The following is a 13,874-nucleotide window of genomic DNA, read 5'->3' as shown; positions in this document are numbered from 1 at the left end:
ACCAAAAAGCAGTAAGATGACAGGGATTTGTTTCCTTTTCTCTGTCACATAGATGTTCTGAAATATGATATTAATATGTTTGTAATTAAAACATTATAGATAAAAGGAATAGATGCATATATATATGCACTTGAAAGTGCCTAGTAAACTGTAAAGCACTACAAAATATTCCTGTTGTGACTAGGAGTTAGATTACAGGGACGTGTTCTATATGTTGATGCTTCCAAGTGCTTTGACCCCAGGACCTCACACAGAGCTGGGTTCCAGTCCCTCGCACTCCATCCAGCAACCCTGCACGGAAGCCCGTGCCCCTGACTTTTACTTCTAATATATTGACTCTTCTGCATCTATTGAATGGAAAATAAAATTAGCCCAGAAATTACCATCACTGTGAATTATTTGGGGTTGTCCATTTTGCAGACTTAATTTCCTTCCTCTGGCTTGCCTACAATTAGGAGGGGCTCCTCAGACTCAGGCCACCAGAGCTCCGCACTTGCCAACAGGTGACACCTCCTTATTTCCTGGAAACACCACTTCTAGGAAACGAAGCTGCATTTCTCAGCGTGTTAGGGACTGTCTGGGGCTCCCACCATTTCTTCCCTTTGAAGCCTCGGAAGCAAACCTAATGGTGGGGGGAGCGGGGCGGTGATCAGACAAGCACCAGTTTCCCAAGGTCAGTTAATGCCAAATGACGGTCAACCCTCAGTATCTGAAGGTTCCACATCCACGGACATGGAGGGCCGACTGTACCACGCCTGGGACTTGAGCATCCACGGATTCTGGTATCCGTGGGGGGCCTGGAACAGATCCCCGTGGATCCGGAGGGATGACTATATTCTGCTTTGCCCAGTGTCCCTCTGTGAATCTCAATAGTCCCTTCTTGGCCTGTGCTCTAAAACCTACTCTTTCTCCCTGTAGAACATGGTCCTTGTTACTGCCAGAGAATTGCCAAAGGCTAGCAGAAACTTCCAGAGGCTCCAAATTCCCACCCAGGGGACCCATGTCATTCTTTCATTATTGAAAACCCCTGTGGTTATTTTAGGAACTAGCTGAGGGCTTGGCACAGAATTAAATATTCAATAAATATTGTGGGAGGGATGAAAACCACAATCATGAAAAAATAATTTATCTCCTTTTCTTTTTAAAAACCCAAAGAAGACATAAGGCTGCCAATCAGGGCGAAATAACCAGGTTACCGTATGGACACGATATGTATGGATATGATTCTATGACGTTTAAGTAGCTCGTGCAGCTTACTTCCGGTGAATATTATAATTTCAACAGGACTTTTAAAAAGACTGATAATTGGCATGAACCTAAACAGCCAGCTTCCTGTACTGCTTGGGGCTAAAGCACGTGGGTCAGAACTCAGCGCTTCCACGGCCTGACTCTGTACCAGAGTTCTTTTACTGTCTCTGAACACTCTTGCCAAGGTCCACTCTATTCAAACCATTTAGATGTGCATTAGCTTATCTTCTCTCAGAAACAGTCCACGTGAGATGTGACACATCCTGATGGCATCATCTGGGCAGTGTTTGCCGTGACAAATAAGACGCTTGCTCACTTGGGTCGTGTTGGCGGTCAGAGATGCCCCCGGCCAGGCGTGCACACGGTAAAAGGCCACGTGGCATCTGAGAGCTGGATGCTCTTCTCTGTCAGCCACTGGCCACAAGCAGTGATAGCTATTATTGTTGAGATGATCCTCGGCATCACCATTTCCTCTCTTCCTTTTTTTTTTTTTTTTTTTTGCGGTACACGGGCCTCTCACTGTTGCGGTGAGCACTGGGAGCTGAGATGCAATGAACGCATCATGGATTTGAACCCTGGCTCTGTCACTTATTGAGTGTATTAGTTTCCTGCGGCCGCTGTAACAAATTATCACAAACTTAAAGGCTTAGATCAACAACAAATCCTTCTCTCGAAGTTCTGGTGCCCAGAAGTCCAAAAATGAAGGTGTCAGCAGGGCCTCACTCCCCCAAAAACTCTAGGGGAGGGTCCTTCCTGCTTCTGCCAGCTTCCAGTGTTCCAGGCATTCCTTGGCTTGTGGCAGCTTCACTCCAACCTCTGTCTCCATCTTTACATGGTCTTCTTCTCTCTGTGTATCTCTCCCCTGCATGTTTCTTTCTTTCTTTTTTTTCTTTTTTTTTTTTTTTTTGCGGTACACGGGCCTCTCACTGTTATGGTCTCTCCCGTTGCGGAGCACAGGCTCCGGACGCACAGGCTCAGCGGCCACGGCTCACGGGCCCAGCCGCTCCGTGGCATGTGGGATCTCCCCGGACCGGGACACGAACCCGGGCCCCTGCATCGGCAGGTGGACTCTCAACCACTGTGCCACCAGGGAAGCCCCTCCCCTGCATGTTTCTTAGAAGGACACTTGTCATTGGATTGAGGTGCCACCCAGATAATACAGAATGATCTCATCTTGAGATCCTTAACTTACTTAAATCTGCAAAGACCCTTTCCAAAGAAAGTCACGTTCCCAAATTGCAGGGATTAGGATGTGGACATACCTTACTGGGGGACACCATTCAACCCATTACACTGAGTGACCCTAGAAATGCCACTTAGCCTCTCTGAGCCACAATTCGCACCTGTATAAAACAGGGATAGTAATTCCTACATCACAAGGTCATGATGAAAAAGTGAAATCATTTGTCACATAGTAGATGCTCTGTAAATACACATGCTTAATGATGCAGCTTCCAGCCCTGTGAAGCTGAGAGATCTCAGTTGCAAATCCCTTGGACATGCATACCTCTGCTCATCTTTTTTTTTTTTTAATCTTCTTTTTTTTTTTTTTAATTTATTTAACCTTATTTTTTGGTCACACTGCACGGCCTGTGAGATCTTAGTTCGCCAACCAGGGATCAAATCAATGCCCCCTGCATTGGAAGCGTGAAGTCTTAACCACTGGGCCGCCAGGGAAGTCCCCTCTGCCCATCTTTAGGATGTCTCCTCTTCCCAGCCCCATCTTCTTTCTCTGTCTCTCTGACCTGTGCTCTCTACTTGATTCCTCCTACACCTAAAACTCCTAGCATAACATCTTCCATTGACGTGTAGAGAGCACTTAATACATATTTTTCATTCAATCATATCCTGAGGCTAGACTGTTTTTCCCCGAGTCCCCAGGACCATGGAGGAGACAGCAGTTAGCATCCAGTCCTTCCACTGGCCACAAGAGAAGAGCTTATAAGTCAGAAGACCTGGATCCTACAGCTAGCTCTACACCAGCTAGCTGTGTGACCTTAGCTAAGAGTCTTAACATCTCTGAGCCCCAGATTCTTTATGAAAAGCAAAGCTGATGATGCCTGTCTTAACAGCCCAGACCAGCCTCCTGCAAAGATCAACTGGGATAATGTAGGCGACCAGAACTGTAATCAGTAAAGTGCTCCATGAGTGTAGGGTCTTAATTATCATTTCCAGCTCAAGCCAAAGGGTGAGGTCCCTGACTCCAGATACCCACGCCTACAGAAAAAGCCCAGCTCAGTCCCCCTTCTTTCTCAGGGTGCCTTCTCTGCCTCCTCTTTCCTATTTGGACCCCCACTTCTGATTCATTACCCAGGTTAAGGTCCAAGGCCATGCCCTCTCCTGGCAACGGCTCACTCCCTCTGCCAGTCACCCCATCAATCAGCCTGGACATGAATGGGAGATGGTGTGGAACAGAGCTCATGACCAGGACTGTCGTATCCAGGCACTTAGCCCGCATCCCTGTTTGGGGACTCGCTGGTACTGCCAGGATCAACTTGACTCCGAGGAGAGAGGGCCCATTGTGCTGCATCGGGAGGGGCACAACAGGGGCCTCTGGCTCCAAAGCACAAGGAGAAGAACACAGAGATGCTGCAGGGAACAGAGCCCTTCAAGGTCAGCTGACCGGGTTTCGAATCTCTGCACTTTCACTTTTTAGCTGCGTGACCCTGAGCAAGCCACACAAACCCTCTGAGCCTCCGTTTCCTCACCTGCAAATGGGGACCACAGTCCTTACCTGCAGGGCTGGTGAGGCCTCGGAAGCAGGTGTGTGGTACCCGGTAGCGACCTTCTTGGAAAAAGCAGGGGAAAAGGAACTAATATTTATGAAACGTTCCCTTTTGCTGGACGCTTTTCTCATTTAATTTGTACAACTCTGTGCAGAATTAAGATGGGGCGAGCAAGGCTAGGCATGTGAAGTAACCAGTAACATCTACGAGAGAGATGAAGTCTGTCTGACTCCACACTGGCCCAGCCCCACAGCCAGAGCTGAGCCTGCTGCCCCCATCTGCTCCCCTGCCCATCCCCAGCCAGGACAGACCCTGGTCCCCAGAGGGAAAACACCTCAGTAAGCAGGGAAAGGGCTTCTCAGTTGGTCTCAGAGTCCCTCTGGCTCATGGCGCGGCAGGCAGGGAAACTGTGGGCTCATGCCACCCTCTGCCGGCACAGCGACCACTGAGAGTGGCTGTGTTTGTCAGGGTTCTCCAGAGAGATGGACCAATAGGATCTACATAGAAAGAGATCTATTATGAAGGACTGGCTCATGCAATTACGGAGGCTGAGAAGTCTCACCATCAGAGCTGGCTGCAAGCTGGAGGCCCAGGAAGGCCAGTGGTGTAAATCGAGTCCAAGTCTGAAGGCCACAGGGCCAGGAGCTCCCATGCCTGAGGTCAGGAGAAGACAGACGTCCCAGCTCAAGCAGACAGGGAAAATTCCCCCTTTCTCCGCCTTTTTGTTCTACTCCCTCAATGGATTGGGTGATGCCCGCCCACATTGGGGAGGGTCATCTTCTTTACTCAGTCTGTCACGCAAACGTTCATCTCTTCCAGAGACAACCTCACAGACACACCCAAGGATGATGCTGACCAGCTATCTGGGCATCTCTCAGCCCAGTCGAGTTGACACAAAAATTAACCATCGCGGCGGCCAAGGATCAAGTGGTCCCTACGACGGCCACTCACTGCTGGCTATTCCTCACTCCATCAGATAGTAGCTTTCAGGAGATTCCTGGCACCTCCTGTCCCCCCACACACTCCCCAATCTGCTCCCTCCCTGCCTCTCCTGTTTCGCCTCCTTCACGCTTTCTGGTCCGGCATCAACCAGCTTGAGACCCCATAGACGCCGGGCTTTCTCAGCCTGACTTGCACGTGCTGTTCCCCCAGCAGAACGCCCTCCCTGCCGTCTCCTGCTTCATTTCGACTCATCATTCAGCAGTTCCAGGGCTGGTAACATCAGGGGGCCCTTCCTAGCTCCCCAGGCCTTGTGCTGAGTCTGGAGCCCTGTCTCTGAACTCCCATCGTAATCCCGAATGCGGATTTCCATCTCTGCACGGATCACATAATGATTACATTATTCCTTAGCATTTGTTTATTCTCATACTCCAGGGTTGTCTTAAAGGGGGTCAAGCAGTGCTTAGAACACTGGTTCGGAGCAGGCAGGGGGCAAGAGAGTGAGGGGGAACCGAAGAGGTATCTTGACATCCTCTGTCCAATGTCAGAATGCTCTGGGCAGGAAGGTCCGGGCTGGGTGTAGGGAGGAATTCAGGACACAGAGTTATTTTGCAAATACCTCCCAGGCGATTCTGACTTAGGGTTTGTTTCTCACCTTAACCTTTCCTTCGGACCAGGCCACTGAGCTGCACAGGGAGACAGATCAACCTCCATTGATACATTCAGTTTGGGGAAACCCATGTTTGAGTCTCAGGGGGTCTTGCGATTGGGAAACCAATTATGAAATGATAAACTTCTCAAGTATGAAACTTTCCAAGTTCAGTGCTTGGAAACTGAACTTGACTGAGTGACGTGGAAGGGGGGGGGGTCGGTGTTTGGGGAAGGGAGAGTCAGCCTGGAGGTGGGGGCAGATGACGTACCTCCTGGGATTTCCTCCCCAGTTGTGTAAAGACCTTCCTTATGCGAATAACCTGTCAGCTAAAACGATCTGCTTTTCGGATTTGTGACAGTGTCCTGAGCTGGTGGCAGACCTACCCTGACTTTCACTAGGACTCACCTCTCACATTCCAGAAAACATGACCCTCGCGGGTAGGTACAAAAACCGTTTACGTAATGGGGCGCTACAGCATAGGGTATTTCTGTACACGCATAGATGTACTTATATGTGCATAGAAAAGATAAAAGGCTGACAGGAAATACACCTAAGGGTTAAAAGAGGTTATCTTTGGATGAGGGGTGGGGTCACAGCTGAGCTCTTCTTCCTTTTACTCATCTGCATTTGTTTTTAAAAGTCTTTACAATGCCCATGTATTATTTTTGCAGTTAATCCTGTTTTTAATTTGTAAAAGGAAATCAGGGGAGAGTTCAGGGCAGTAGGGATGGGGGAGGGGCCCAGAGGAGGTGGGTTGGACTGGACCCAACAAATCAACTCTAGAGAATTCCCTGGTGGTCCGGTGGCTAAGACTCGGCGCTTGCACTGCTGAGGGCCTGGGTTCGATCCCTAGCCAGGAAACTAAGATCCCACAAGCTGTGCGACGTGGCAAAAAAAAAAAAACCCCAACAGTTATCAGCTCTAACTCATGACCTCGCAGTTTCCAAATCCTCCCCAAACACTGAGAGACCCCTCCAGCCCTCATGGACACCAACCTCACTGGCTTTGACCACTGCACTGGGATGGCCAGGGAAAGCTCACAGCCTGACCTTGTCACCCAGGGAGAGGCAGGACCACAGGGATGGCAGTGGCCTTCTTTACCTTCAGGGAAGCACTGTCAAGTACTCTGAGAATGGAGTGTGGGTTTCCTCCGTCCTGGAGCAAAAGGCACAGAATATCCTGGGCACGTACGGGGACATAGAAATTGAGGTCCAGGGTGCCGGCGGGGGCGAGGGCACTGGTGCTTGGGGTCCATACCTGCAGGCATTTTGCGTTCAGTACCACAAAGCGAGATGAGGTGCTGGAGAGAAGATGGGGGTCTCTGGGTGCCCTGGAAGGCGCAGGTGGACGGAAGTGGGTCCGAATCACACACAGGGATCCTGAACAGGGCTGCTCAGGGCAACATGGGCTGGGTCTCCAACCAAGGGGTGGGTTTGGGTGGTTTGGGTGCCTCTGTGGAGCTCGGTGACCCCCCTGCTGCTCAGGCACCCTCACTTGCATGGGTGCTGGCTTCTGAGTCTAGGAAAGGGGTCGCCCTCTTCACCTGTCGGGTGTTTCCACAGCCTACAAAGAGAAGATGAAGGAACTCCCGCTGGTGTCCTTGTTCTGCTCCTGTTTCCTGGCAGACCCCCTGAATAATTCATCCTATAAATATGAAGGTACGTGAAGGTCACAGTCGGAAGAGTAAAGACGGAAGCTTCCTGTAGGTTGCATCCAGGAGGCCAGCACCTCCACCGCAGTTTCCTGAAAATCTCCCCCCTACATCGCATTCTCTTTCCCAGAGCCAGTAACATCACCACAGCTGATTCTGAGGGTCTAAGTCCCACGCGAAGGTGGGCGTGGGGCTGCGGCCTGGGGGACCAGACAGCAGCTGGGGGTCTGAGTCAGACCCTCTGCAGAACGCCCTCGATGTCAGCTTTTGTTCATGTGCTGTGGAGGACGCAGAGGCCGAGTAGACAGGGGGTCTGCCCTCGGGGGCACCTAGCCTAGAAGGGGGACAGTCATGGTGTGAATGAGCCGCCCACAGATCTCCTCAGTGAAGGGTCGAGAATGATCTGAGCAGGTCCAGATGTGGCAAGGGACTTCCGCTCTTCAGCCACCCAAGGAGACTCTGGGATCGCTATGCCACCTGAGCCCTGTGACAGGTCCCAGGACACCGGCAGGGAGCACTGAATGGCCACCTCCTGATTGGAGGTGGTGGTCAGGGCATAGGTCACCTCTAGCTTCCTGGGGCTTCAAAGGAAAGGATGGGTTTGGTCTGGAAATGACAGGTGGGAGTGCTTGGGTCACCTGAGATTGTTTTTTCTGTTTAGGCTGGTGTGGGAGAGAGTGTAGGAGAAAAGATGAAAGCCAGCGGAGAGACAGTACTGACTGGAGAGAAAGAAGAGAGCAGGGTAGGATGGGGCAAGGGGAGAGGTGTCCAAAGGCTGAGCCATCAGATCGGTAGCGGGGCGAGGAGTGGATGGGAGGTGGGTGGTAAGTAAACGCCTCAGTGTGTGCCAATATAAGCAAGAGCTCAGCCACCGGAGGAACCTTGTCAGAAGCAGAAGCAAAGCCAGTTGCTACAGCCATTACTAGAAATCCCTTATCCTGGGGCCCCTGCTCGCAGAGTCTGAGACCTTCCTGTGGCCACCAACTCCTTCAGCCCCATCAGGGCCCAGCGACGTTCGGTGCCATGTTTAGCACAGACCCAGAACCCTGGTCATTGGTCTGCCTTGGGGACCTCAGACCTCCCATGTATGTGTGCATGTGTGCATGCTTTAGGGAGGGCCCCATATGGTCTTCAGGGGGTGAGCAGCCCCTTTTCTGCTCTCTGTAGCAGACACGGTGGACCTGAACTGGTGTGTAATTTCCGACATGGAAGTCATCGAGCTGAACAAATGCACCTCTGGCCAGTCCTTTGAAGTCATCCTGAAGCCACCCTCCTTTGATGGGGTGCCCGAGTTCAATGCCTCCCTCCCCCGGAGGCGAGACCCATCGCTGGAAGAAATCCAGAAGAAACTGGAAGCGGCTGAGGAGCGAAGGAAGGTCGGTGCTGTCCCTTTTTCCCCTCTGTCTGAGCATGAGGGGGAAGCTGTTGAGGAAGACAGGTGGTGGCTCTGAGCTGGGGGTCAGGTCACCACCAACCTATAGGTATTTAGGCAGCTCTTCCAGGTACCGGGCAGAGAATGAGACACCACTGAGGGAAACAAAGACGGAAAAGCCCCAGGTCTCTAGGAGTTTGGTTAGGGGGATAAGTCACTGAATACATAACTCCCAGAGGTGACCTTATCGCGACAAGGTAAGACATTGACCAACACTAGGGATTTAGGGAAAGGCTAGACAATTAAGGAAAGGGGTCCGTAATTGGGGGAGGGGGAAGAAGGTCATGGCATGGTATACCTTCACCCCTTGGCGTGCCTTCCTCGCTTTCTACGGATTCTTATGGCCCAACTCTTATGCCATTTCTGTGTAAGCTTTCCTTCATATTTGAAGCTGAAAATTACCACCCTTGAATTCCTATAGCACTTCTTTTCTCTCTCTCAAGGCATATGTCGCATGCTAGCCTGGGTTAGAGTTATTTATACATTCTTGTCTCTAGTAGACTGTTTTCTTTCCCAAGTTGCTGGAATAGTGCCTGCTACTTAGTATCTGGTCACTCCATATTTGTGAATGAATGAAAAAGAGGACCGAGGGTCCAGTGGGAGAATCCAGGAAGTGTCCTCGCTTCCTGCCAATGGGCCAGGCAACCAGGCTCAGGGAGGCGTGTGTCCTGAGCGTGGAGCTCTTAAGTCGTGATGCTAAAAACACACCCTGGCATGCTCACCTTCAAGGGCCTCCTTCTCCCTCCATGCTCCACTAGTACCAGGAAGCTGAGCTTCTGAAGCACCTGGCAGAGAAGCGAGAACATGAGCGGGAGGTGATCCAAAAAGCCATTGAGGAAAACAACAACTTCATCAAGATGGCAAAGGAAAAACTGGCTCAGAAGATGGAGTCCAACAAGGAGAACCGGGAGGCCCACCTTGCCGCCATGTTGGAACGGCTGCAAGAGAAGGTAAGTGGTCTTGGATCAGAGAGGAGACTCTTGGGACCTGTTCCTCCTTCCACGGCAAGTATAATGGACACGCAGACCATTTCAGGGAGCCTCAGGCAAGAATTCTGTTAGGCTGGATCCTTAGAGAGTTCCAAGGGATGACTGGGGAAGTCACAGGCAAGAAAAATGAACCGAGCTTTGGAGTTCCTTGGGTGACATGCTGCCCAGCTACACAACTGAAATTTCTTATTGTCTGAGGGAGATCAGACCTCTTATCTTCTAGAGAAAGCCTGCCTAACGCAGGGGAGTAGGGATGAACGAGCAGTTATACGTTCCTGGCTTCATCCTTGAATGGACCGATTTGACTTAATGAAAGATGCTGACTTGAGCTCTTGGCTCTAAGCCAAGGGCATGATGAGCTGAGTTGCCCACTGAGCAGGAAACACAATCCTCTCCAAATCTCTTGATATGGACTGAGTGAATCACTGGTCTTTCCAATATTCTGCCTCTTGTCAATAAACCAAATGGTGTCACCTGAAGATGAGAAACGTGAGAGACTGGGGTTGGTCCCACGTGTCAGTGGAATAACAGCCCGTTCTGCTGAGAACATGCTGGCCTCGTTTCCTGAGTCCCAAGGCTGCCCCAGTTTCTCCTGCGGCTCCTGGGAGAGCTCCAGCTCTGTGTTTTATTTCCAGGCGCCGCCTGCTGCGCGGTGACTCCCGGGACCCGATCGGTGGCCTCGTCCCATGGTGAGCTGCGTGGTCCCCGCTCCTTTCTGCCCAACCACCTAGAGTCTCAGGCCCTTGGCAAAGCTACTAGAAAGACCTGGTTTCTTCACAGGGGATTTGGATGTTGTGTAGGCCCTGCAGCTGGCCAGCATGTGGCAGGTCCTCCGCTCTCTTTCTCCATCCTTCTAGGGGCAGCAAGGCCTCCATCAAGTATCACATGGGAGGGAAGTGTTCCGGGTCTGATTTCAGGCTTCCCCAGTTATTGAGGGATGGGTAGGAGCAAACTCTTGCAGGAAAAAAAAAAAAACTTAGGGATTGGGATAGGATGGGGCATGGGTTCTTAGGCTAAACCCAAGGGAAACATTGAAGCGAGAGCCATGATATGGCATTTGAAAAACTGCAAAACACTTTTATTTCATCATACCCCTATCCTCACAATGAGGTAAGCAGGATGGGTGTTATCCTTATTTTACTGATGAGGAAACCATGTTAGAGAAGGTCAAATGACTTGTCCAGGGTCACACAGCCACTAAGCAGTGGAGCTGGGACTACAGCCCAGTTCTTTGGATATGAGGCCAGGTGGCTCTTTCTTTCTTTCTTTCTTTCTTTTTAAAATTCGGCCATGCCATGTGGCATGTGGGGTCTTAGTTCCCCGGCCAGGTATCAATCCCGCAGTCCCTGCATTGGAAGCACGGAATCTTAACCACTGGACCACCAGGGAAGTCCCAGGTGGCTCTTTCAATGCTTGTTTCAGGGAGACCAGCCCACAATCATCCTGCCGGCCTTTTGGCAGACAGGGAGCAGCTGGAGGCCAAGGAAAGGGAGTCCAGAAACCTAGGGTTCTGTTCAGTGAGCTCACTTGGGAATAGAGGTAGATTCTGAGCTGGAGAGATGGGGAAGGTCCACAGTCTGGAGGAAGCGCTTTGGAAGTGAGATAAGCCTTAAAGAAGCAAGATGTCAGAGCAGACACCTGCGTGAGCACCACTCCTCTGGAATCTTGACCACTCTTCACCTTTGCCCAACGATGAAGACAGGAGGTGGGATGAGAGACAGGTGTGTGCTCTGCCCCAGGCCAGGGACACCTATCACGATGTCTCTTTGTCAGTACTTGTGTGAATCACTGGCCATCCGCACCAGACTCACTTGGTGTAAAGTTTAAAACTACAGATACCTGGATCCTACTCCAGACCTACCAATCCCGGCTCTCTAGGGATGGTGCCAGAGGACCTCAGTTTAACAAGCTTCTCAGGTCATGCTGACGAACAGCAAGGTTGAGAACCACTGCTAGACGTACCACTCCCCACATTTTCCCCAGGGACGTGGAAAGTTCTAGGGCCTCTCCAGGGACAGATCTGTAGTTTAAGGTACATCCCGGGACTCTGGGCTGCCTCAGTGGGTCTCCCCCAGGCGGATCCATACCTGGATGTGATGATATCTGGGTGGATGCCGGGCTCTGGCAGAGAGAGGATTTACTGAGCACCTACCGTGCACAACGTACCATATGAGGAACTGAGAGATACAAAGAGGAAAAGGCGTGCTCCCTGCCCACAAGGAGGACCCAGACGTCTTCACCATAAGCAGGGATGTAAGGTAGACCGAGATAAGCCCTAGAAGTGAACACTAAAATCACAGAATTCTAGAGGTAAAAGAGCTTCCCACCCATGCCCCTCCCTTTTAATACCAGAGAACTGAGCCTGACGGGTGAAGTGAGCTGCTCAAAGACACACGGCTGATGGGCGTTTGAAGTCAGATCCTATCATTTGGTTTGATGATGCTGGCGCACAAAAGAGGATTCTTTTACCGCACTTACAAAAAAAAGCCACTTTGTGGAGCTGGACATTTCCAGAAGTTCTTTAGTCGATTTATACTTTACACGCCCTCACCTTTCGTCAGGGGGCTTAAGACAACCCTCACGAAGGAGATGGACAGGAAACACAAGGGCAGTCCAGTTGCCTGTGTGCGGGGGCCACCTGCAGTGAGCTCTACCTGCTCTTCTGGCACAAGCCACGTAGAGCTACTCCTTCCATTAAGTCAAGCAGTGTAATCAGTGCAGCCCCCAGACGGCCAGGTAAGGGCGGTGGAGATTGGTGGTCCCTGCCAGGTGGGTTCCCCCAGGGAGGCTGTGTCTAGTCAACGAGCATCCAGGGGCCCCACCAGCAGGCTCGTTCACCTGCGACCTTCTGCCCCTTCTCAGGACGCCTTTGCAGACCCTGCTCGTCACTTCCTGTGGTGGCCAGTGGTGGCCACACTCTTTGCTTTGGCTCTCCTGCCCCTCGGCCTCCCTTTATCCTGGGGAAGGCCGCGTGACCCGTCCTTTTCCCTCCCTTCCTTCCCAGGACAAGCACGCGGAGGAGGTGCGGAAAAACAAGGAGCTGAAGGAGGAGGCCTCCCGGTAAAGCCCAGAGGCAAAGAAGTTTCCAGAACGGCCGGACAGCTCCAGCGGCTCCGCAGTTCCCGAGGCAGCCTCGCCCGCCGCTGGCTGCTCTCCCAGCACTGGGGTTTGGGGGGAGGGGGGTGGCCAGGGGCGTTTCCTCTGCTTTTGGTGTTTGTACGTGTTAAGAATTGACCTGTGAAGCCATCCTATTTGTTTCAGGGGAACAATGATGGGGTGGGAGAGGGGAGAAAAGGAGCGAGGTTTGGAAAGGGAGATAGAGGAGGACTCGTGGGCATTTGCTACCCAGCCCAGGGCAAGTCCTCAGCTTTTCTTCACAGTGAGCATCCGGGCACCGCCTTGAGGGAAGTTAAAATCAGGCGGTAGAATTCCGACTGAAGGGCGGAGTCCTGGGTGGAGCGAGGGCTGCAGGGCGTGGCCAGAGACGCCAGCAGGGGGTGGGGGTGGGGTGCTGCGGCTGGGGGATGTCTGAGAGTGTGTGTGTGTGTGTGTGTGTGTGTGTGTGCGCGCGCGCGCGCGTGTGCGTGTTTTAACCATCATCTTTTGATCATCATGACCAATAATGAAACATTTACTCCAAGTCTCCGGTTTTTTATTTCTTGAATTTGTCCTTTGTGTAATTGATAGAATGTTCTTGAATTTGGTTTCTGCCCATCAGGTGCCAGATGCCCCTTTTATTCCTTAGTTGGACCATCAGAGTATCTGAGGTGCTGGGTGAGGAGGGTTGAAACACGCCAGCCTTCCTTTCACCACCCTGCCCCCCGCCCCCCATCCCCCGCTTGTGGGCTGCCCCGTGTTGGACTGAGTGCACTGAATTGGTAAGAAAACAAATCCAATTTCCCTTTGCATGGACTGACATTCTAATGTGGTCCCCAAGATGCAGAGTAAGAAGGAAGTCCTCACTTTAGGGGTGTGGGATGCTAGGTGGTCACAAACAGCGAGCTAGTGAGGAGATAAAACGTTTGTTAGGGGAAAGCAGAGGGGATCATTTCAGATCCAGCAGTCATCCCTTTATCCAGAACGCCAAACCACGGCTGGGAAAGGAGTCTCCCTCCTCCTATCCCTGCAAACAGGAGTGGGGTGGGGGCAGCCTGTGTGAACAGGATCCCAGGGCACCTCCCCACCCTGCCCCTCACACTGTAGTTTTGTACAGCTTTGTAAATAAATCGTTTGGTAT

At 51.6% G+C, this 13,874-nt stretch overlaps 1 protein-coding gene across 5 annotated transcripts; it reads left to right on the top strand.

Annotated features, from left to right (window-relative positions):
• Positions 1-7,132: 7,132 nt before the first annotated feature.
• STMN4 (stathmin 4) lies at positions 7,133-12,701 on the top strand (the record flags this gene model as incomplete). Of its 5 annotated transcripts, none has more annotated exons than XM_082842549.1 (5): positions 7,133-7,223; positions 7,878-7,958; positions 8,384-8,592; positions 9,407-9,598; positions 12,642-12,701. In XM_082842549.1, the coding sequence occupies exons 1-5, from the start codon at positions 7,142-7,144 to the stop codon at positions 12,699-12,701; spliced, it is 624 nt and encodes a 207-aa protein (XP_082698675.1). In that variant the 5' UTR covers positions 7,133-7,141. The 5 variants fall into 5 exon arrangements, with proteins under 5 accessions (XP_082698675.1, XP_082698674.1, XP_082698678.1 ...); XM_082842548.1 differs by having other exon boundaries at positions 8,363-8,592; XM_082842552.1 differs by lacking the exon at positions 7,878-7,958 and having other exon boundaries at positions 8,387-8,592.
• Positions 12,702-13,874: the final 1,173 nt, after the last annotated feature.

This window comes from Leucopleurus acutus, assembly GCF_964270905.1.
Source record: "Leucopleurus acutus genome assembly, chromosome: 7".
NCBI lineage: Eukaryota > Metazoa > Chordata > Mammalia > Artiodactyla > Delphinidae > Leucopleurus > Leucopleurus acutus.
The sequence above is the reverse complement of the archived record's forward strand: the minus strand, read 5'-3'. Positions and strand labels throughout refer to the sequence as shown.